The sequence below is a fragment of the Acipenser ruthenus genome, chromosome 41 (genome assembly GCF_902713425.1).
Source record: "Acipenser ruthenus chromosome 41, fAciRut3.2 maternal haplotype, whole genome shotgun sequence".
Taxonomy (NCBI): domain Eukaryota; kingdom Metazoa; phylum Chordata; class Actinopteri; order Acipenseriformes; family Acipenseridae; genus Acipenser; species Acipenser ruthenus.
The window spans coordinates 2,198,304-2,221,764 of NC_081229.1; the positions used below are offsets into that span (position 1 = coordinate 2,198,304).

Sequence of the window (23,461 nt, forward strand, 5' to 3'; positions counted from 1 at the left end):
ATATAGATGCTGCGTGCTTGATGGGGAATATTTCAAGGCCTATTGAAAATGGCCCTAAGTGTTTTTTTTTACACATTAGTGACGTTTTCCGGGCTATAGAAGGGGGTTTAATTGCATTTAATAATGATCACAAAACTGTGTGACTGAATTTGTGTGACGTGCATCGCCCTGTCAAAGCGCGACAGTGTTATCAAGCCTGCCCGTGACCTAACCTTGGCGGAGTAGCTGCCGTGTATTGAGTGTACGGTTAGTTCAGCGACTCGCATGTGGTCGTGAGAAATAATGGTGTGAAAAACGCTTGCTTGCTTGCTTTATTTATTTATTTATTTATTTATTTATTTTGCTATGGTTCCCTCTTGCATTCAGATGCCCAGTCAACCCCGATGACCCTCAGCACCTGCTTTCTGTGGAGAGCGCGATCCGAATAATCGGTTCCTGCAGCAATTTTTTTTAGACTATCTGATTAACAATAATAATAATAATAATATATATAAAATAAAAAATAAACTAAAAAAAAAATGAAAACAAAAAAAAACAAAAACTTGGATTTAGTGCGACGGGGGTACCCTCGCGAGCACGAGCTCGGTGTCGTGAACGCGCGCTCGGGAACGAGCCTCCTCTCTATCTATATATATATCTGCTAGGTTACTATAAATGGAGAAGAGCGGATGGGCGGCGCGACTGTACTTGACGGGGGGTGGGGTTTAAGCAAGGTTTACAATAAAATAAAAACCTTTCCAAATCGTGCATCACGAAGCTGACGTACTTTCTTAGCATAAAGTTTCAGTTTTTTTCAGTTTTGTTATTATGTGCCATGACGCGGGAGTTATGCGAAAGGAAGCGTTTTTAAATATTTTATAACTCAAAAGCGCAACCCCCTTCCACCCCCCCCTTCCTTTCCTCGAACGGTGGAGCGTTCCTGCGCGCAGGGTGTGGATCACAGCCGGGCAGAGCGAGTCAAACCCGGGGAGTGAATACGCGGGTAACGCGGCGAATATGAGCTAGTGTCGGAGGAAACATTAACAATAAACCGAGAAGGAAGGAAGGAAGGGAAGGCAGGAGGGAGAGAGAGAGAGAGAGAGAGAGGAGGGCCTGGAAAGGGGCAGAAGGATATATCGGAAAGGAGTAAGCTCTCAGTGGGGCGGAAACTGGAGAGAGGCCGACTGAACTGCGGGGACCGGCTGGGGCAGAAGCAGACGCTTCTCGGGACCGCCGAGAGCTGCAATGCCGTGGATTTAAAACGGAGAGTTGTGGAAACCGGCTGTGAAAAATACAGAGAGGATTTATTTAGGAAACACGTTCAGAAGGACAAGCACAACTGAATAAGACACAGGCCGGGCTTCCCCTGCACTGCTTAAAACCAATTTATTAGAAAACAGAAACCGCTTGCTTTATTTATTATTATTATTATTATTATTATTATTATTATTATTATTATTGAAAACGTCAAATGTGCAATAACTAGAAATGCTGTAATGTTAACTGGATTTTAAGAATATATACGGTATATATTTTGCTGTGTGCAAACTATTTCCCCATTTTTTTTTTAATGAGCTAAACCAAACTCGAAGACGGAGGAGTGGAGTCTCATCTTTCAAGCCAGTTTCAAGCGCTTTTACCTTTTTCAATGCAAAACAAAAATAGCATTTAAAACCACCACCGGTGCATTAATTCCATTAGTTTTCTATTTTTCTTTGCGAGTGGGAGTGGTGTTTTGCTTACACTGCCGTGGATTTCTAATGGTTTCTGTCGTTGTGCCTCGGTTACTGTAACTGAATCCTCGCTAGCAAGACGAGCGAGCGGAGAGGTGTGTGTGTGTGTTTATGTCTGCTCGCTTCCTGTTCCTTCATCGCTGGAGCAGAGATAGTGCGTGTTGTTTGTTATCGATCAAGGAAAGGGAGGAGGAGAGCTTGTCATTCGGACTACAACATCTGACTGATCTTTTAAAAAGGGGTCTAAGGTCAACAGTGGACATCTGTTGACATACCCCTCTCATCCAAGAACAAACGACGAAAGAAAAAAACTAATAAAGGCGAGTGGATTTCTGCTCACCGTACCACCCTTTAGTGTACTAATGCCTGGACCGCCGTTATAAAGACCAGGACTCCTAAAACTGTATTTAAAATAAGCATCTAATGTGAAGGACTATCTAAGCGGATTACAGACTCCGCAAGATTTTTTTTAGTGTGTGTGTTAAAAGTTTATCTGCCAGAAAACGAACTCCATCAGTTCTCTGTTTTTATATATATATGCGTTAGAAGTGACAGGGTGGGTCGGTGCATTTCAGAAAAAATTCACAAACCCCGGCCAACGTTTTTTCTGCCACTTTCTGCTACCCATCTCCCCATCACCGCAACGCAGGACTCGGAAACCGTATAAGCCGCATCCATTAAACTGTATTGTGTAGACGAAGCACATAGTACTGCTTGTACGCTAAACTGTGAATGAAGTTCTGCTTTCGATGTGAGCAACCAAATAAAGAAAAACCCATAGAATATATATTTATTTTTTCAACGCACATACATACAAAGCAAGCGCTGTTGTTGCCTGAACTACGTCATCATTTGCCTTAGAGTTCCTAAACACGAACGAAACGAAGAAGCTGAAATTTTGGTGCCTTTTTTTTTTAATTAATTTCTTTTCTGTTTGCCACCGCTGCTCAACTCAGGAGAGAAGACATCCGTTCAGATTGGGGAAAACTTTTCAAACTCGCCTAAACTGCCTTTCTTTCTCATTTCCAGCGGATATACTGTAGTTGCACGGTTTTTTTTATTTTTGTTCAGAAGACTTTTTTCACCGCTGGACTGCACAGTTCTGTTCGATACTGTATTAAACGGTCTCCCGAGGAGTGTAGCTGGATTTGCATTTTATTTTGTGTGTGTGTGTGTCGGGATTCTATCTACAATAAACGGTTGCAATGGTGATCACCTCTAGTGTGGAAGAGGAGCCTCCGTCTTCACAGAGAAGGCTGGCAATGCTACAGACGGAATGGACCAGCAACCACGAGCCCAGCCGCTATCTCCCCCAGTCCCATCTGCTTAGGAAGAACTCGAGAAGTTAGTATACATTTTTTTTTTTTTAAGCCTTTTAACTTGTTCATTAATGACGTCATTTTGTTTTGTGCTCCCCTGGAAACCTGTCACGTCATCGCTTGTTAGCCAAACAGACCTGCGTCTGGTGTTACGTGCAGCAGTAGGAGGTTATGCAGTGATCTGTTCCAAGAAACCACGTAGCTGTACGGTGTGAAAACTGTTCAGTTTATTAGTGTTTAATGTGGGTTTTGGTTGACTTTCAGATTGATCGTGTAGTAATCTATTGGGATATTTACAATGAGTTCCTATTGGAGGTACAGTCCTGTAGAGTGGCCCTTTCTGACAAGCTGTGGCCAATAGCTTTAACTGAACTCGCCTAGAATTTTAGGATTGAGACATTCAAATAAATGAATATAATTTAGAGCCTTTATTTAACATGTAATCAAAGAAACTACAAAATTGTATTGCAAAAGTCCACCGGAAGCCAGAATAGTAGCACAGTATTTCACGTTCGATTTCAAAATGTCAAATTGTTCAATTTTTCTTTAAGTACATGGGGAAAACAACTACAAAGTGGCAGTATGCAATTCAGTATGTTAACCTAACATTGTGACTCAGCAGGCTTCGTTCCACCTTTTTAAGCAAAATGAGTTCATTCTATAGGGTGCTGCTGCAAAACCTTTTGGCGGAGCAAAATAAAGGGAAGCTAAGTTAAGCCAGCGAAACGGCAGCTGCCCCATCTCTGTGCCCTTCGTGTTTGTCTCCCTAAGTTCAGAGGTGCTGAGAACGCCCTCCTCCCCACGGCTTTCGAGGACAGGATGCAGCCAGGCTTGTTAGTGGTGAAGCGTTGGCTTTGGTGTAGTCTGATTGCTGGGTTACATCGGCGAGGGTTTGAAACCGTTGCTGTCGTCCTGATCTGTGCTTTTTACTGCCTTGTCCAGTAAAACGCAGCTACAGCACGGCCGCTTTTCACAGTAGATGTTTTCACCTGGTCCCAGCTCCAAACTGCCTTCTGTTTTATTTTTTTTTTATCAATTAACTTTTTATCCCTGGGCAGCTAAAGATTTAATGATTTTTGTGGTTTGCAAATTTGACAAACTATGCAAACTTCTTATCTTTATTGGGATCGTATTCACAGTGTTGTGCCCCCGCCCCCCCCCCCCCCCCAAACACGATACTGTGTGCTGATTTAAGGAAATGAGATTGTAAATGCTGGGATAGGAGGTTGCTGTTTAGGAAATGTTTACATTGAGTTTTTCAGTGACCAAACTTTACTGGGCTGTAGTTTTGTGTTCAGGATTGGTCAGCATTGCTTGAATGTGGGACAGTCTGAACGTGTCACCATCTGATAGGACTCTACAGCCAGCAGCTTGGGGTTTGCCATCTGAGATATCGGGACCCAGTCAGCCCCAGTTACAGTTGCTCTAGGAAGTGACCTGAGGTGTGGTCAATACATGGGATAATAGGGGTGGGTATCATGGTTTGGAGGGGAGGGGGGGAACAAAATAGCAAAACTTATGAGATCAGGGAAATGTTTGAGGTAGATTAAAAAAAAAAAACATTTATAGATGGGGAATTGTACAGAAAACATTCAGCTGTTTTTCTACACAAAGATCTAGTGGTTTGTAGAGTTTTACAGACTGGTTAAACAATGGAAAGTGACGAATCGGTCTTGTAAAACTCAGAGTGGCTCATGCTGCTGTGCATTCAGAGTCTTGACACTGAGTGTATACAGGACCCTGACACGTGCAGTTCAGAAGCGATGTGTCATTGTAGTTTCCGGACCCTGTGGACACTGCTCCGGGTGCAACATGCTTTGTTTGGTGTGACGCAGACCTCTTGCCACAGCGGGGGCTGCAATGACTCCTGTTACTGGCCTGTGTTGGATACCAGTAGCCAGCTGCAAGCGCACACCGAGTGGCAGCATTTGACTCTGGGCTCAGTTCATTTGCACATGTTGGCGGCAGTCCTCCAAGTTGCAGAGTATTTTGTAGCTGCCACACTACACCTTGTGCTGGGACTCGCACTGCAATGGATTTTCGGGGCTGTGACCTTAGCTTTTTAACACGCTCCAGGTTCAGTCACTTGAAAACTGAACTGAAGAACTTTCCCCACTGCTTTGTAGCTTTTAAGTCCCTATTAATCTTAATTTTCCTTCCCCTTTTTTATGTTTAATACCACCTCCTGCTGATTTATTGCTGCCTGTCTCAGTCTTTTACCATTGAGTCTGGCTGTAGCTGTTCTCAAGTTTTCTTACTTTTAAATTGGACCGTGGACTTGTGTCCTTGTGGAGCACTGGTTTTGTTTCTCTTTGACTAATCCCAGTTGTTGTAAAAGTAGATCTGAATATCCCGTTGCTTGCGACAGTGTGTGCACAGATGCCTTCCCGTCATGTTGGCTCCTCATGTTCGGGTCAAAGCTCAAGTCTTGATAACCTTGAGGGGGGAGCCTCCCGACGCTGCTGATGAACCCTGATGTTTTCCTCACATGAAAAGCCGTGCCGCTGCGGAGAAAGTAAATAAACATTTAGTCACGCGCGGTTTTGGGTGCACTTGCAACACCAGTTACGAAATCAGAAAACGACACGTCATCTCATCATAGTGAAACTTGACCTGGCTTTCCAGGTCTGCCTGCGGTGCTGTGTGCCAAGGCTCAGTTCCTTTCTGTGCGGTTCAGGTAAAGTTCTTGCTTTCTGTGGGCAAACAGAAAAAAAAAAAAAAGCTTTTATGAGCGCACTAGCAGTTTTTAATCATTTAAAATAAAGATTTAATATCAAAGCCCGTTAAAGGAAAAAAATAAAGTTGCATTGATTTTATAGTTCCATAGCAGGGATTGAAAAAAGACTCCAGGTTTTAATACAAGCTTGATTAGCCACAGTGTTCTAGGTAACTAGCTTGGGTGCGTCTCATTAAACTGGTAAAACCAGGAATGGACTGCCATGCAATGGGAGTCTTATTCCCATCCCTGTATAGGGAAGGATGTTGCAGAAATCCACCATCTGCTGGAAAGTTAAACAGTAAACATGCTCTGTATTTTCGTGTTATTTTTTTACAGTATATAAAGGCAGTCCTCTTTCTGAGAGAGAAGGGTGGAGTGTTTATGTGAAAATCAAGGGACAGCCCAATGTGGTGTTAAGCCCCAATCTAATGAGCTACAAAAAAAAAAACAGGTGGTGTCTGTGTGCTGGACAGTGTATATATAGGAACCAGTAGCTCAAACAAAAATAATGCTTGTTTTGACAAGAAAATGGTCTTTTGCGTTGCACAACATTTGACAGTGATGAAATCTGTTTTGAGATGTTTATTTTGCAAGTGTCCTTTTAGTTGTGGTGTTAATGTCTTGTACCCAAGAGCCTGCCAGCCTCTCCTCTGTAGTCCCTTTTCTCTGATCACCTCGGAGCTGGCGGTCATTGGGTTATGGGAGTTTGTTTTCAAGCAGTTTAATTTGCTGGACAAATGGTTTTGAAACACAAACAGAAAACGCCATATCCCTTCCCATTTAAAACACACACACACACAGAGCAAATCCCCCTAATATACTTTCCACTCATGCACTCTTAATTTCCTGTGTTTCAGCCCTTTAACTGTATGCTTTCAGTGAAGCAGTTATTTCTTCAATTGGACCTCCAGACCCTCCCCCCCCCACCCCCAAGTCTCTGGCACACAGAGACGGTACCCAGTGCAGAAAGACATGTGATCAGTGGAGACGCTCTAAATCTGAAACGTGACGTCAAGACAGGCAGTTTTCAATTGGAGGGGAGCTAGTACGGAAACCGATGTCTGGTAAGACAAGGCCCTGGCGGTGTTGTTATTTCAGTGCCTGGATTTTATCTCTTTTAGTAAGTGGTCTGGGATGAGATGCAATATCCTGCTGGTTTAGATCAGATATTGGGGACAGGGGCTTGGCCCGAGGGCCTGTTTTAAAATGGGTTTCACCATACTGTTAGGACCTGCTTAGTGACTGCAGGAAGTAAGCATTTAAAAGTGTTTTTTAGAGGGAGGGAGAGCTTTGTGATGGGCACAAACTGCATGGTTCATAAGGCATGCTGTGCTTGTCATGAGAATTGTACAGAATGGAAATATACAGAATAGAATGTATTTTAATTTGATTTTGGGACGCTGAAGTTCCGTTCTGTTTCGACTTCCAGACAATCAGAGTCTCGACGGGAGAGCGCTTGCTCTCCTGGAATGAGAAAGTAGAAGTGTTTGAGCAATGCTGACTTTGGTTTTCCGGTGCTTTCCAGGAACACGAACGCCGCTTCTGTTCTTTACTTGATATGCCAACGGACGCCAGGAATCGGACTGTGTGTGTGTGTGTGTGTGTGTGTGTGTGTGTGTGTGTGTGTGTGTGCGCGCGAGAGGGTGTTGCCTTAAACTTGGCCGCAGAATAAGTGTGTAACTTTCTTTTTTGATCTTTTAAAGAAAACAAAAGTGAAAACTGTCTTTTCAGCAAGTTTGACGCACAGGTTTGTGCTTGGGGGGGACGGGACGGGACTTCAGATTCCAACATGCTTCTCAGGCAGCGGTTGGACGAGACAGAAGATTCAGGTGTTTCGTTTCCTGTTGCTGATTTGGCTGCTGCAATTTCAGTAAGCTGGTTTCATATTAACAGTGAACCTCCAGGTTTTTTTTTTTTTTTTTTTAAGTGCAGGGCAGCTCTGAGATCGAATTGGCTGGAGCAGGGGGACTGGGAGAGAGGCGGTGTGGTTTTGTGATTAGAGCAGAGGACTGCTCGTTTGGCCCTCGTGGCCTATCGCCTGGAAGCCCAGTGAAATGTGCCAGGGCTTGAATTAGATCTCTGTTGCTGTTCGACGCAGGACAAACCCAGATGGTCTTTATTAATAACCAGTGTCTGACTCAGCTTTGAACTTGCAGTCTAAAGTTCAGTCGGTGTGGGCGCTTGCCAGTGCTGGCGTTTGCTGCAGGGAGAAACAAGGGCCTTGGCTAGTCTTATTTATTTAGATGCCATAAACGAAGGGATACTGTTTATCCACACAGCATCGCATACTGTACAAGACTTGTTGTTTTTAAAGGAATGACAAGTCTTTTGAAATCCATTTTCCTGCCCCATTCTGGCGTGCTTAATGTCATTTGGTGCTTTCTGTTTTTTCAGATGTGTTTTGAATTTATATATAGTGGCGTTTTTATGCCGTCCCCCAGCGTTGTACAAATGAAACATGTGCAGGGGTCTGCCGTGGCGCCAGGTCCACAGAACAGCCCTGTGTGGTGTTGGATCAGCACCACCCAGCTGTTTTGATCCATCAGTTTTGTGATCATTAATCCTCTCCAGACCTGCATGCATTGAGCTGCTCCCTGCATTACAAGGGCAAGTCATTTTAAACACCTCCTTACCAACTAAACAATGCTTTTAATTATAACTACGTTTTGTTGTTTAGTTAGTCAAATAAAAGGCATCCCCTCTCCTTCTCTTTTGTTTATTGCTTCTCATTACAAATTATCGGTTTTCTGCAGATAGTTTTGGTTATCTAGACTTTATTTTCACTTTGTTTCCTGTCTGGATTCGTTTAGTTCCTGTGCAGCGGGGTATTCGGACCCCACAGAGAAGCTCAGGATGTGGGGGTGGGGGGTCCTATTATCTGCTGCACCAGAAGTGAATCTTTGACAGGGCTTGAAACTCTCACTAGCCCTGCACCCAGTCCTGGGTTTGAGATGTTCTCTTGTTTAGGTATGTTATTAAAATGACCATGCTGAATATAATTGGAATGGATCACACCTATTATCACAGCATGAGTAAGTCGCACACCCAGTTATAACTGTTCGTGCCGCGACTAGGGAGGAACAATGTAACGTCAGCCTCCTGATTATTTCAGTAAGCTACCTAATTTTGAAGGTAGTTCTGAATAGGGCTGGGTATAAAAGTTCCACGGTTTGATAATCCAAAAAAAAAAAAATGCCATGGTAAAGATCAGACAAGCTGTGAAGTACAGGATGTTGACAGGAACACAAACGCAGCTTTAACAGTTTGTCTAGAGAAATTATGATATTTGCGGTGTCTGTACCTTAATGTGCCTAAACCACACAACCGGCATCTTCAGTTCTGAAAACAGGGACTGGGTGCGGTGCAAGAGAAAGATTCAAAATGGACTGCCCCAAACACGAAGGGAAAGGGGGTTAAAAAAAAAAAAAGTGTACATCTTATCTACGGCTTAGTAAGGGACCTGCAGGAAGGAAGGTATAGGTAACTTGAACTTGTTTAAGAGCTGAAAACCATTACAAAGGTCTAATTGAGCAAATGGTCAGTTCAATGAAGGGTCTAGTTGAGTAATTGAGAGCTCAGGTGGAATGAAAACCAGCAGACTCGGGGGGGGGGGGGGGGGTCCCCCAGGACCGGGGTTCAGAACCCCTGCATTAAACCATCGGTTTTCACGTTGCTCGACTCCTCCTGTGTTTGTGTCTGCGTTGTACAGAAAGGCGCTGTCCAGGCTGTTCTGTTTACTCCGCTAGGATCTCTAGACATGTTCCCAAACCTGATCTGACAGCATCCCAGAGGTTTTTTTCACAGATTGGGTTTTTGGGCTGAAAATGAATAACCTGAGAGCTCCTCGAAATGAGATGAAAGGTCTCTATAACTGCCACCTTGTAATTGCTGTATGAATCCTGGGGTGTGTTTGTCCCAGCTTGGTGATGCCTTCATACAGTGGAAAGAGTTGCGCAATACAGCAGGGTTTTAGGGCAGTACAGCACTACTATCTGCAGACATTACACTGAAATAGTAACGTGCAGTTTTCAGTTGTACAATGTAGTGTACTGGCGATCTGAAGAGGATCCTGTCGGTGGACGGTGTGGTGTGGTTTTATATCGTGTCCTGACGCGACACCCCCACAGCAGCAGCCCTCGTGTGGGCAGGGAAGGCAGTGCTCTGATTGGATGCCGCTTCTGCCATGTCCTCGGTTGACCCAGGCACTGACCTTCTGAACTCTCCAGTCTCTGGGCCCCGCCATCTAAGAGGGTGTAAATGAAGGGCCTATTGCATCCTGATACACTGTACAGCATTTGAAATTACTGTATATTTAGATATGCTCACAAGAGCCAGCTTCCCCACGTTTCGGTATGCTTAACATACCTTTGTCAAGGGGAAGTGTGTTTGAAAACAAGCAGTGGAGGTGCTTCTGATGCCATGGTTAGCTGCAAGTCTATTCATGTACTACATAGTTAATGATGTAACAATCTACTATTCCTTTATATATATATATATATGTGTGTGTGTGTGTGTGTGTGTTATTAAACCTTTAGACTAGACCACGTTTTCATTTAATAATCAATTAAACTTGCCAAAACTTATCAGAAAACCTGAAAAGAAAGTTGCCATACGGATATGGATTTATCTAACATTAAGGGGCAGACACATTCTTTTAAAAGTCATGCTATAATAGAACAATAAAAGCTGACATGATTGTTCCTTTATTTATTTATTTTTATTTATTCCTTCCTTCCTTTTTGTACCCAAGCTGTTTAACTCGCACAGTTTCCATAAAAAAAAATTAATAAATCTGCTCTTGGAGGCAGACCTGCACGTGAATGACCTCACCGTTTCCCCTCTCCCTTTCTTTGTGGTGTGAATCTATTGTTTGCCTGCCTCTGTCCCTGTATCGCTCTCTGCATAGAGACGGATACCCAACTTTGGGCAGGAAGTCTGCAAGGGGCTTGCTGGGCTGCGTGTTTTGTCCTTACAGGGACTTGCACGGGACAGCTTCAGCACTTTTTGCAGGAGAGCGAGAGGGGGAGGGGGGTGCGGTTTGAGGCTCCTGGCTGCTGCTCAGCTGTCGGCCAGAGCACCTGATTGGGTGGAGCTTGCTGGTTGTCCGGGCGACCGGTGGTGAGTGGCTGCTGGCAGCTGTGTTTAGTTTAGTCAGCTGTGTGCATGGGCGGGAGAGGTGCATGGTGGGAAGGGCTGCTGAGACAGCAGGACACCAGCAAGGTTTATTTATAGAGGCCCCACAGCCAGCCCTGGATACCGGCAGCCGATTGGATCAGCAGGAGGGGGGCTCCACCAATCCAGGGTCAGGGATATACAGCATGGGGGGGGGGATGGAGTTGATCTAATACAATACCTGACCCCGTTTGACCCTCTTCATCTGGAATGGTTAACGCTGGTGATTAAAGTTTTGTAATGATACATCATTTTCCTCTAGCTGTTTTAATACGAGTTCCTACTGTAAGTGGTACAAGTTTCAGTTTTACCACGTCGGTCCTTTGGGAATAACTTCAGTTTCGTTGCAGATATAATGAAAAGGGATGTGTCGGGTGTACAGTGTGTCCAGCATAAACAATGGCTGCGTCAAATATGTTTCCAATTGTTCAAAAACTTTATAAGCAAGGCTCTTTTTATATTACCAAACAGTCATTTTAATGATGGGCTGTTTTTGTTCAAAGACAAATTTTAAATTAGATAAGGAGAATATGAATATGTATCCAACTATATATAACACACTTATTCGTCATTTAAGGACCATTAGGTGAACTGCAGTGAGCTACGTTTTGCTTTTGGTCTTGTATCGTACATACCGATACATAACTTGTAAGAAATGATGTGTGAAAAAGTATGTAATATGTAATATGAATCATTACCACCCCTAATGGATAATGCAGGGCAAGTTATCTGAATTTTCACTTAGACCCAAGTCCTGAAGCCTCTTAAAATACAACCTCAAGTGTGACTAATTTTAATGTATTCATCATTAACCCACCAAAGCATTAATGGGACTCCTAACCTGACTTCCAGTAAACTGTGTATTCTGTCCGCAGCCTGCAATACCAGTGTCGCTCACCTTGCCTTCTCTCTGTCTTTGTGGGGTTCCCAGGTGGAAGCAGCTCAGGATGCAAGCCCTCCTCCTCCTCCTCCTCCTCCTCCCTCTGCCTGCCTGCTGCCTTGGGCTTCTCGCCCGCTGAGGCAACCATGTCGAGCCAGCAGAGCCTCCCCTCCTTCAGCAACATCCACTCCATGGCCGACCAGCAGCAGGTAACGGCACCCCTCTGCTCGGGGGGAGCCTTCCTCGATGTGCTTGTAGGGGATTGTGGTAACTGTGTTATTTATGAGAATGAATCGGACAATTCTACTCTTGATAGATTTATTCGAATTACAACGGGTAGTCCCCTAACTTGCAGTCAAAATAGTATTTAGCCGTGTTCCCTTTCTAACTGGGAATGCCCTTTTCAGACAGGTTATAGAGGAGATGTTTCTTCCAGTGAAGACACTAGCAATTCATTTGGTTGTTGTCTCCGTTAACCTTTATGTAGTCCCTCACAGGTTCTGTATTCTAAAACATCTCCTAATGATGATGAGACAGCTCTTTCAAATACATAGCATGCCATTTTACCATAGGAGACCTGTGTTTCCTTCTCCACTCTTAACAGTGCACCCCTGTTGAATCGTTGTGTCTTTCCAATCTCATTCCTTTACACAATATAGAAATGTTCGTTTTAACGCTACATGCTTTAAACCGCTGGTACCTGAAACTTTTGGTTTTTTGCTTGTAAATCAAAAACCAAATAAGGGCGTGCACCTCCTTCTTGTTTAGTTCAGGCTTAGGTCGGCCAGAGTGTCCTCGGCTCACCGCGCACCAGCGACCCCTGTGGTCTGGCCAGATGCCTGCGGGCTTGCCTGTAAGCTGCCCAGAGCTGCGTTGTCCTCCGACGCTTTAGCTCTGAGGCGGCTGCATGGTGACTCTGCAGTGTGAAAAGAAGCGGTCAGCTGACAGCACACGCTTCGGAGGACAGCGTGTGTTCGTCTTCACCGCTCCCGAGTCAGCGTAGGGGTGGTAGCGGTGAGCTGAGCCTAAAAATAATTGGATATTCTAAATTGGGAGAAAATACATAAAATAATTGGCGACTACTAAATTTTAAAAGAAAAAAAAATAAAAGCTGGAATTGATGTGTTAAGGGGAGTTCTGGGCAAAGTAAAATATTACAAATGAAAAGGTCAACTGCAGCCATATCTTTTAAGACCTCATGGTTTCTAAGAGCTTAATAAAGCTTTCTAAGCAGGGTGAGGAATCTGCACAGTGCTAATCCCGGATGCTGGGTTTAGACGACGGAGCTCTAGACTGTCCTGAGTTAACTTCTTTCTTTATTTCTTTCTTTCCGTTTTGACAGGTGCTGTCAGACATGACGATATTACAGAGGAGGATCCCCCCAACCTTTCGTGACCCGGCCTCTGCACCCCTCCGAAAACTCTCGGTGGATCTCATAAAGACTTACAAGCACATCAATGAGGTGATTACCCCCGTCCCACATACCGACAATGATGGATCTCCTTTACTTGTAAAAACCCAGGATTTGTATTCGTAGCGATTTAAAAAAAAAAAAAGATGAGTGCTGTATTGTATTGTATTGTGTGTGTGTGTGTGTGTGTGTGTCTCAGGTGTATTACACAGTTAGATGCGTGCTGTATTGTATTGTGTGTGTGTGTCTCAGGTGTATTACACAGTTAGATGCGTGCTGTATTGTATTTGTGTGTGGCAGGTGTATTACACAGTTAGATGCGTGCTGTATTGTATTGTGTGTGTCAGGTGTATTACACAGTTAGATGCGTGCTGTATTGTATTGTGTGTGTCAGGTGTATTACACAGATGCGTGCTGTATTGTATTGTGTGTGGCAGGTGTATTACACAGATGCGTGCTGTATTGTATTGTATTGTGTGTGTCAGATGCGTGCTGTATTGTATTGTGTGTGGCAGGTGTATTACACAGTTAGATGCGTGCTGTATTGTATTGTATTGTGTGTGGCAGGTGTATTACACAGTTAGATGCGTGCTGTATTGTGTGTGGCAGGTGTATTACAGTTAGATGAGTTGTATTGTCTGTGTATCAGGTGTACTACACAAAGAAGAAGCGGCGTGCCCAGCATGTGCCCCCGGAGGACTCGAGCACGAAGAAGGAGCGGAAGGTGTACAACGACGGCTACGACGATGACAACTACGACTACATTGTGAAGAACGGGGAGAAGTGGCTGGACCGCTACGAGATCGACTCGCTCATCGGCAAGGGCTCCTTCGGGCAGGTCAGACACTGGAGATCGGAGCGGGAGTTTACAAGTTCTAAATATGAAATTAAAAGAATTTATCAATTAATTAAACGACACAAGTTTCTTTTTTCATTGTCCTCAAGTCCAAAACATTTGTCGTTTTTTAAATTTTATTCCATGTCTCCTTAAATTCAGGACTATTTTTTTTTTCTTTTTTTTTCTTTTTCATTTTAAGTTAGGGGATGAAGAAATTAAGAATGTATAGTTTGTTCAACTTTTTCTTTTCTGTTAATTTGTATTTTTGACATTTTTAAATGTGCTTTAGTATAGCAAGCCAATCTTTGCAGGAAAGAGTCCATGCTTTCAAAAAAAAAGCTTGCTGTTAAGATTTTTCCTGCTTAACTGCTGGTATTAAAGGCAGGTTGTATGGTCTTCTAGCTGAAACCCCACCCTGGGGTTGGTGTTTAACACTGTGTGTGTGTGTTTCAGGTGGTGAAGGCGTACGACCACCACGAGCAGGAGTGGGTGGCCATCAAGATCATCAAGAACAAGAAAGCCTTCCTGAACCAAGCCCAGATCGAGCTGCGTCTGCTGGAGCTCATGAACAAACACGACACGGAGATGAAATACTACATCGGTGAGGGAGCCTGCAGCGGGCTCGATGCACAGCCATGTTCACAAACAAGCCTTGATCTTCTCGCGCTCACTTTAGTATGCCAGACATGAGCAACCATTGGCTTTGCACACTTAAGTGAGCACTAACGCTTCGGAATATGTGTTATATATAGAACGACTTCTCGCTAGTCTTTCTAATTTTGAACCCCCCCCCCTCCCCTCCCCTCCCGAAATCCTTTTTCATTGCGTTTTTTTTTTTTTTTGTTTTCTCCCTGGCAGTCCACTTGAAAAGGCACTTCATGTTTCGCAACCACCTCTGCCTGGTGTTTGAGCTGCTCTCCTACAACCTGTACGACCTTCTGCGCAACACCAACTTCCGCGGCGTCTCCCTCAACCTGACGCGCAAGTTCGCCCAGCAGCTGTGCACCGCCCTGCTGTTCCTGGCCACGCCCGAGCTCAGCATCATCCACTGCGACCTCAAGCCCGAAAACATCCTGCTGTGCAACCCCAAGCGCAGCGCCATCAAAATCGTCGACTTCGGCAGCTCCTGCCAGCTCGGACAGAGGGTGAGGAGGAACGTCTTGGGCAGGGGGGGGGGTTTGAGAATCCCGTCTGTGACCTACTTGTGTCTTTTTAAGAATCGTTTTGATCAGATCTAGTGGTGTGGGGGTTTCCTTAGGATGCGTTTTAGTCTTGGACAGAACTTTTTCAGTAGTCGCTTATGGGTGTTTGTGTTTTTACCCAAATGGTGGTTTTGTTTAGGTGAACCCATCCAAAATTTCAAAACATTCAATGAGGATTGTAATTTAGTGAAGAGGTCACAAACGTTTGTCCATCTAGTTATAGATGCATTAGTGTGCTGACTGACTTCTGTCTTGTGTGTGTCTCTGTCACTTAGATCTACCAGTACATCCAGAGCCGGTTCTACCGCTCTCCAGAGGTCCTGCTGGGCATGCCCTATGACCTGGCCATCGACATGTGGTCTCTGGGCTGCATCCTGGTGGAGATGCACACAGGGGAGCCCCTCTTTAGTGGTTCCAACGAGGTACAAAGAAAACCAATACGTGGATACTTTTAAAATGTTTCAGGTCTCTATTTTTCCCTTTAGGCAAATCACCCCATCCATAGTAAATGTAGTACCTGGACAATTTGCCCTCAGTGTGTTGTGTAGAGCCAGCTGGTTGTGAGTTTGTATTAGGTGCCCCCTTGCGTGTATCTGATCTCCCTTCTCTCTCTCGCAGGTGGATCAGATGAATAAGATAGTGGAGGTCCTGGGAGTCCCTCCCTCCCACATGCTCGACCAGGCCCCCAAAGCCAGGAAGTACTTCGACAAGCTGACCGAAGGCCTCTGGACGGTCAAGAAGAATAAGGACATAAAGAAGGTACTTTATCCGTCGCCCTCCGTGAGTAACTTCTTCAGGCTTCTTCTTCTCCTCCTCCTCTCCGTTCCTCCCCCACTCCCCCCTTTCATCACCACACTGGAGACCTCTCCCCTTGTTCTTTTCTCCTGTAACAAACAGTATCGTTCTCCTGGCTCTGGCTGTGCTGCTTTCAGAGAATATGCGAAACTGCACTCGTGTATAGACTCGGTATGTTGTTGTACAGCTTGGCTATGAATAAACAGCAACAGGTTATTGGTCAAACATGAAATTTTGATAGGTAGACTGCGCAATTTCTACTTTGGCCCAGTGAGGGCGCTGAATCCCATCATTATTGAATTAGGGGTGCACAGCTTCCTCCCTCTTAATAGGGTGACGGTGGAGTACAAGATCGTTTTTTGCGATTTACAACGGGGATGGTAATAAGACTCATACTGCATAGCAGTTTCACCCATTCCAGGTTTTACTACAAGCTTGATTAGCCCCAGTGGAAAGGTAACAAGCTCGGGTGTGTCTTATCAAACAAAATGGATCAAACCTGCTATGCAACGGGAGCCTCCATCGCTGTAATAGTAGGTTCATACGTTGCGTGTGTGCATTGAGAAGCTTTGCCCGAATTGCCTGAGATGACATCAGTTCTACAAGAAGAGCCACCTTGCACACCAAGCACTTACAAACCGCGTCGAAGCTGTGCTGAAATCCGTGAAATTCAAATCGCAAACCAGAGCCAGCGTGCAAAGAGAAGCGGTACTGTCTGTTCTGAAAGATGATACATACTCCCAAGTGGAGCACAGGGAAGCAGATTCCTCACGGAGGCTCCTGCTGCTCCGGGGGATTGCTTCTTTGTTTCCCCCGCTCACAGGTATGTATGAACTGCCTGCTGATTTTTGCTGATCCAGTGTTGCATTATTATAACCCTTTGCACTCAGAAACCTCAGCAGCAGTGGAGACTGCCACCTTGTATCCTGACCCGATTTTGTGATTTTACAAAAAAAAAAAAAAAAAAAAAAAAAAGTTCAGTTCATGTCTGCTGAAAAAGATCCAGGCAACCATTGAAAGGAAATGGTTTTCAGTTTGTTACAAAATGCCAGCAGGACTAGCCTCCTCATGCAATACCTGGGGCTTGTATACCACATGATCAAGATTCGGACCTTTGTCTAACTGGATTGATCCTGATATTCTGCTGGGCAGGGTTGCAATAATCATTGCAGTTTTCATGCCGTGCGTACTTGTCGTGGTTCTGTTAAAAAAATCTACATGCAGGGGTTCAAATGGTGACCAGCAGTTTCGCATGACTGCTTTGGTGCTGTGACTCCTGTGGTGGAGAAACCGCTGTTTTAATTCATACCTGCAGGGATTAGGAGAGGAGCTGCAATCGTTCTGACCCAGCCTGTCTAATTCACTTTGCACTAAGTGGATTATAAGGGCATAGCTGGGGCAGTTGAATCCGTTGGCAACATTTGAACCCTTCTGTATGTATGAATGTACAGCTGTGGCCAAAAGTTTCACCTGGAATTTTAGGATTGAGACACCTTGTCAATTTGTCAGTTTTTCGTTCAGTGTATGGAAAACTACTAAGCGGGATGTAATTCAGTATGTTAACATCATTCAGCAGGTTTCATCTGACTTTGTGAAGCAAAATTAGTTAATTCTATAGGGCGATGCAAAACTTTTGGCCAGAGCTGTATGTATGTCTGTATGCATGTTTCTATATCATGTGTATATTTGTGTGTCCTTTCTTTTGTTCTCCTTTACCGGGTTGAAAATGAATTCTTATGAACAGCTATTGCTGTATCGCAAAATAAATTCAGGTATTTATATAGCGACACTCCTCTTCATTTCACGAAGGTTAGAAATGGCATGTTAGAGACGTGCTGTGTAGCGGTGATAAGTCAACTAAAAAAAGATCTGCTCTTAAAGCCAACTGAAATAAACGCTGCGTCACACAGATACCGAGCTATAAATTAAGAGCGAAGCGAAGGAGGAGGGAGCGTTTTGGTATTCAGAAACGCTAGAAATGTATCGCGCCTCTTTTAATGTTTCTAAATGTGTCTCAGTTTTTTAATAGTGGTTTGGTGTTCATTACATCTCATTCACATCTATATACAGAGAGGTCTTTTTTCTTTTTGTAATACTCAGTCCTAAAATTCTAGGTAATGCAAAACATTGGCCATAGCTGTAGTGTTGCAGTCTTAACAAGTTCTCTCGCTCTCTCTCTCTCTCTTCTTTCTTTCTCTCTTTTTCTTTCTTTCTCTTCTTTCTTTCTTTCTTTTTCTCTCTTCAGGAGTACAAGCCGCCAGCCACTCGCAGGCTGCACGAGATCCTGGGTGTGGAAACTGGGGGTCCTGGGGGCCGACGGGCGGGGGAACAGGGCCACGCCCCCTGCGACTACCTGAAATTCAAGGACCTCATCCTGCGCATGCTGGACTACGACCCCAAGACCCGCATCACCCCCTTTTACGCGCTGCAGCATAACTTCTTCAAGAAGACCACCGACGAAGGGACGAACACTAGCAGCAGCACCTCCACCAGTCCAGCCATGGACCACAGCCACTCCACCAGTACCACCAGCTCAGTCTCCAGCTCAGGTAACAATGCTGCAGACCACGGGAACCATCAAAATATCATTGGCTCCCGGCTTGAAACTCAGGCCTGGGTTTCAGAAATCCCTTCAGTTAGGTATATCATTTAAAGGAGCAGGAGTTTTTTTTTTTTTTTTTTTGTTTAATGAAATGTTCTTCCCCCTTATAGCTGTACAGACAGCTTGTATTGGTAAGCAGACAGGCTCAGGTGCCATGTATTCTTGCTGTGATAAGTATGATCAGTTTACCTGGTGCCTGGCTCCCTACATTTCAATAATAATAATAATAATAATACCTTAACCAAGGAAGTTTCTGAAACCGAGGAGTGGGTGCAGGGCTAGTTCAGGTTTCATCCCTAGAGTACACTTCAGAGTTGCGTGTTACTAGTTTTTTTTTTTTTTTTCCTCAAATTCTTTCACAGCGATTTGGTGTAAAGGCTTTGATAAATCAGCATGTGGGCAGCAGTGTGGAGTAGTGGTTAAGGCTCTGGACTCTTGACCGGAGGGTTGTGGGTTCAATCCCAGGTGGGCGGCACTGCTGCTGTACCCTTGAGCAAGGTACCTTACCAAGATTGCTCCAGTAAAAACCCAACTGTATAAATGGGCAATTGTATGTAAAAATAATGCGATATCTTGTAACAATTGTAAGTCGCTATATAGCAAATTGAGGCTTCAGAATATAGAATGGCCAGTGCCTCTAACTAACTTTAACCCTTTTTCAAAATCGCAAAGAACTCCACTGGAAATTTGAGACCCTCTTGAAAGATAGGAATGATGACTTGGAAAAACACCAGTAATCTATTATAGCAATATGTGTGTATTCTTCTGTATGTGAAGCAATGTAATATTAGTTACCCTCAGTAAGTCTTTCTGTGAAGTGGCTTCCCTTGACCGCCTCAGTTCATTCCGCTTTCGTTGCAGGTGGATCGAGTGGCTCTTCCAATGATAACCGGAATTACCGGTATAGTAATCGATACTACAACAGCGCTGTCACTCACACGGACTATGAGATGCAGAGCCCACAGGTACCAGTATACCTTTCCTGCATGTAATTCCATGTGTATCAATCTGAAGATTTTGTATTGAATAAGCAGTTCAGTTTCCATAGTCAGATGAATCCATTAGGATGTGTCCCTGCGAGACAGCTGCTTACCTGACCGGTGGTGGCTTGTCCCAGAATCTTATTGCCCTTCATCTGGGTTTCATTGCTCTGTTCTGTTCAGGATCGGTGGCAAAGGAAACGGCCAGTAAAGCAAACCTCACTAAGGCCAATTCCTCCTATTCACTTAAGTCGCCCTGGATAAGGGCGTCTGCTAAGAAATAAATAAATAATAATAATTATAAAGCTGCCCTCAGCAGCCTCAAATGCATCAAAGCCACTCTATTAAGACCTAGGTGCGGCATCAAAACGATGTAACTCAATTGCACATTAATATTGCAGTGCCTCATAATAAAAAGTAACAGCACTTTTTAATAGAGGGCTTTTTTAAAAAAAAATTGGATCTAGCAATATGTGTTTTGCATCACTTAGAATTTTAGGATTGAGACATAAAAACAAACAAGTATATGAACATAACTTAGGTATTTTATTTATCATGTAGTCAAAGAAACTACAAAAATGATATCGCCAGTGTTTACCGGAAGCCATAATAGTAGTACAGTAGTATTTCATGTTAGATTTAGACTTTTTTTTTTTTTTTTTGGTCAGGTTTTCATGAAGTATATGGAGAAAACTACAAAGCGGCATGTAATTCTGTATGTTAACGTAACATTGTTCAGCAGGTTTCGTTCGACTTTACGAAGCAAAATGCAGTTAATTCCACAAGGTGGTGCTAACCCTTTTGAACAGAGCTTGTGTATACATTATTGTACAGCTTTTGCTGATGGCCCTGCTTGGCTCTCGTTTCTCAGGCTCCCTCTCAGCAGCAGATGAGGCTGTGGCCGGGCGGTGACGGGCCAATCCCTAACAGCGACTCCTACCCCCAGCTTCTCCTGCACAAGCCAGCCGCCACCCAGCAGCCTCGCCACTACCCCTCTGTGCTGGTGGGTGGCGGTGGAGGAGGACTGACCATCATCGAGCCTCACCATCCGCACCCCATCTACGGGCACCACGGCAACGGGCGCCAGCTCCAGCAGCACCGGCAGCAGCAGCAGCAGCAGCAGCAGCTGATGCCCATCTCTTCCCCTCAGATCCCAGACTCCATCGAGCTGAGCCTCGCTCATCATCACCACCACCACCTGGCCCCGTCTTCCATCCACCATCCGCCCACCCTGCCCCCCAGCCTGGACTCCAGCCAGTACGGCTCTTCCAACCTGCACCTGGGTCTCTCCGCCTTCCGGACTAGGACAGTAGTAGCCCCTCCCCAGGACAGTGTGGTGGCCACCTCCGGGCTGAGCTACCCCCCTTACTCCAGCTCCAGCAGCAGCAGCAGCAGCAGCAACAACAACAACCCTCCACATGGTGGCGTAGTTGGCAGCGCGTTGACGGGGCTGCCCCGAAACAGCCGCTCCGACTCGGAGGAATCGGCCATGGTGGGAGTGTGCGGGGGGGGCGGCGCCCCCTCGCAGGGCACGTCCGCTAGCTCTTGATGACTCTTGAACAACTGCATAAAGCCATACAGTTTAAAATGATGGAATAAAACAAACAGAGACACGCGCAGATCTACAGAGACGACGAGAAAGTTAGCAAGTTGTTTGTTTGCATGGGCGGGGCAGGGCGGGGGCGGGAGGGGAGTTTTTAAGGTTTGTTTTTTATTCAGATTTTTTTTTGTTCAAGAAGGACAAATGGAGGGGGGGGGGTGGGGTCTAAATTAAATGGACGACGTGTGGCGGGTGGGAAATGGGTTTCTGTGAGAGGAGGAAGAACCCTGTTTGTTTTATTATTATTATTATTATTATTATTATTATTATTATTATGTTATTTTTTTCTGAAGTCTAGGTGTTTAATTGTAAATTGTTAATTTATTAATAATCACTACATGAGGTGCGAGACCTGCGTGTGGAGAAGAAAACAAACTAAAGGAGAAACAGCAGGGTGTTTTTTTTATTATTATTATTGATACAGAAAGAAGAAATAACCTCTTGGACTTCTAATATTTTTCCTTTTTTTTTTTTTTCAATTTTTTTTTTTTTTTTTTTAACTTCTCGCTACACACTGGCTTATAAAAAAACAAAACAAAAAAAAAAACAACTACTAAAGGAAGGAGGGGGGATACCTGTCATCATGAATCGCTTCAGAAAAAACTAAAACATTTCTCATAAGAAGAAAACCAAATGCTTCCGGTTTATATTGTCTGTCGGTCTGTGTCTCTCTCTTTCTTTCTTTCTTTCTTTCTTTCTTTCTTTCTTTCTTTCTATCTTTTTTCTCTGTCTCTTCTCCCGCCATCTCTCTCCTGCTCGGACGGACTGGTTAACAGTAAATTGATTGACAGGCCTCACTCCTGGCTGTCACTTTTGGGGGTGTAAGAACCCACTTTTTGTCGTCTGTCAACAAAAAAATACTTCTTGTTCATTCTTCCCTTTCTTTCTAGAGTGTTTCAGTCCTCTCTCTCTCTCTCTCTCTCTCTCTCTCTCTCTCTCTGATATATATAGTTTCTCTCAAGCTGCTAACTCCACTCAACAATGTCGGGATTGCTGCTAGACAAAAGAAAAAAAAAACTTTGTAACCCTCCTGCTTAAAAAAAAACAAAACAAAAACAACCACTGCATCTCATGTATTTATTACTATTTAACAAAAAAGAAGAAAAAAAACGAATCGTGTTCTGCTGTTTTTATTTTTTATTTTATTTGGATGAAGAGAGAGGGAGGGAGGGGGGAGCTACATCAAGAGCCATTTTAACTTTTATTTGTAGTTTTTTTTTTGTTTTGTTTTTCCCCAGAAAAAAATTAAAGGAAAGAAAAAAAAAGTCACTATAGTATTGATTCTGAACTTTTTATTGATATTTCCTTTTATTTCCCTTCTGTTTTATTTTGTATTAATTCATTGTATTAGTTTTTCATGCAACCCAAAGACTTTAGCCTTTTCCGTTAATCTTGATCAACAACAGCTATATATAATATAATATATATTGCAGAATAGTCAGGGAGCCAGCTGTAAGTGCGTGTCAGTGTGTGTGCGTCAGCGTGCGTGTGTGCGTCAGCGTGCGTGTGTGCCACCTAGGATATCCATCACAAGCCAGCACCGTGTTGTCGTGTCATCAATGTGCAGGGTTAAAAAATAAGTGCTTGTTCATTTTTAAATAGCTGTGATGTTCTTAAAAAAGCCATTTCCACAAAAAGCAAGGTGTTGTGATTGGCCTGCAGCAGGTACAGTCGGCAAGTAAAGGAATCTGGAGCACCAGGTGTGTTGAGGGGAATTCGGGGGTTCATTTTAAAGCTTCAATTTGAAGTATTTTTACTGAATTACTTTAGGGCCGACAGTGCCCTCCACTGGTAACAGGTGGTAAATTATACATTTTCTTAAAGTGTTAAGTAGCATCAAATTACAGCTTCTAATTATTATTATTTTATATCTGCAGTCATTTCGTTATTTTAAATGTTTGTAACTTTTTGATATATTCTAAGTTCAGGTGTTGATCTTCAGTTCCAGCTGGATCCGCGGTTCAATCAGCCCAGGTGTCTCTTGTAGAAGCATCCATCAGTCCCAGCTCATGCCCCGCTGTGTATTGTCAGCAAGGCAACACTTGGTACAGAGTGGCAGACCAGCACACGACTAGATCACTATACGAGAGTGGATGGCATAGCCCAGGTTTCATATCAGCTGGGACTGTGGTTCTCAACCCTGGGTTTCATTCCAACTGAGCTCTCAATTACTTAACTAGACCCTTAATTGAACTGATCGTTTGCTTAATTAGACCTTTTGTGATTGCTGT

At 44.1% G+C, this 23,461-nt stretch overlaps 1 protein-coding gene across 4 annotated transcripts in view; it reads left to right on the forward strand.

Moving 5' to 3' along the window:
• LOC117433775 (dual specificity tyrosine-phosphorylation-regulated kinase 1B-like) overlaps window positions 1-21,322 on the forward strand; it is a 33,266-nt gene extending 11,944 nt beyond the window's left edge. For 2 of the 4 annotated variants that reach the window (XM_059010803.1, XM_059010804.1), the window contains exons 2-11: window positions 11,854-12,011; window positions 13,145-13,264; window positions 13,863-14,051; window positions 14,505-14,652; window positions 14,910-15,196; window positions 15,529-15,675; window positions 15,872-16,033; window positions 18,294-18,597; window positions 19,512-19,615; window positions 20,502-21,322. In XM_059010803.1, coding sequence (XP_058866786.1) covers window positions 11,949-12,011; window positions 13,145-13,264; window positions 13,863-14,051; window positions 14,505-14,652; window positions 14,910-15,196; window positions 15,529-15,675; window positions 15,872-16,033; window positions 18,294-18,597; window positions 19,512-19,615; window positions 20,502-21,179 — 2,202 coding nt within the window. In that variant the 5' untranslated portion in view covers window positions 11,854-11,948 and the 3' untranslated portion in view covers window positions 21,180-21,322. Of the gene's footprint in view, window positions 1-688; window positions 3,057-11,853; window positions 12,012-13,144; window positions 13,265-13,862; window positions 14,052-14,504; window positions 14,653-14,909; window positions 15,197-15,528; window positions 15,676-15,871; window positions 16,034-18,293; window positions 18,598-19,511; window positions 19,616-20,501 lie in introns of those variants that run through there. The other 2 variants (XM_059010801.1, XM_059010802.1) reach the window with 2 other exon arrangements.
• The last annotated feature ends 2,139 nt before the right edge of the window (window positions 21,323-23,461 follow it).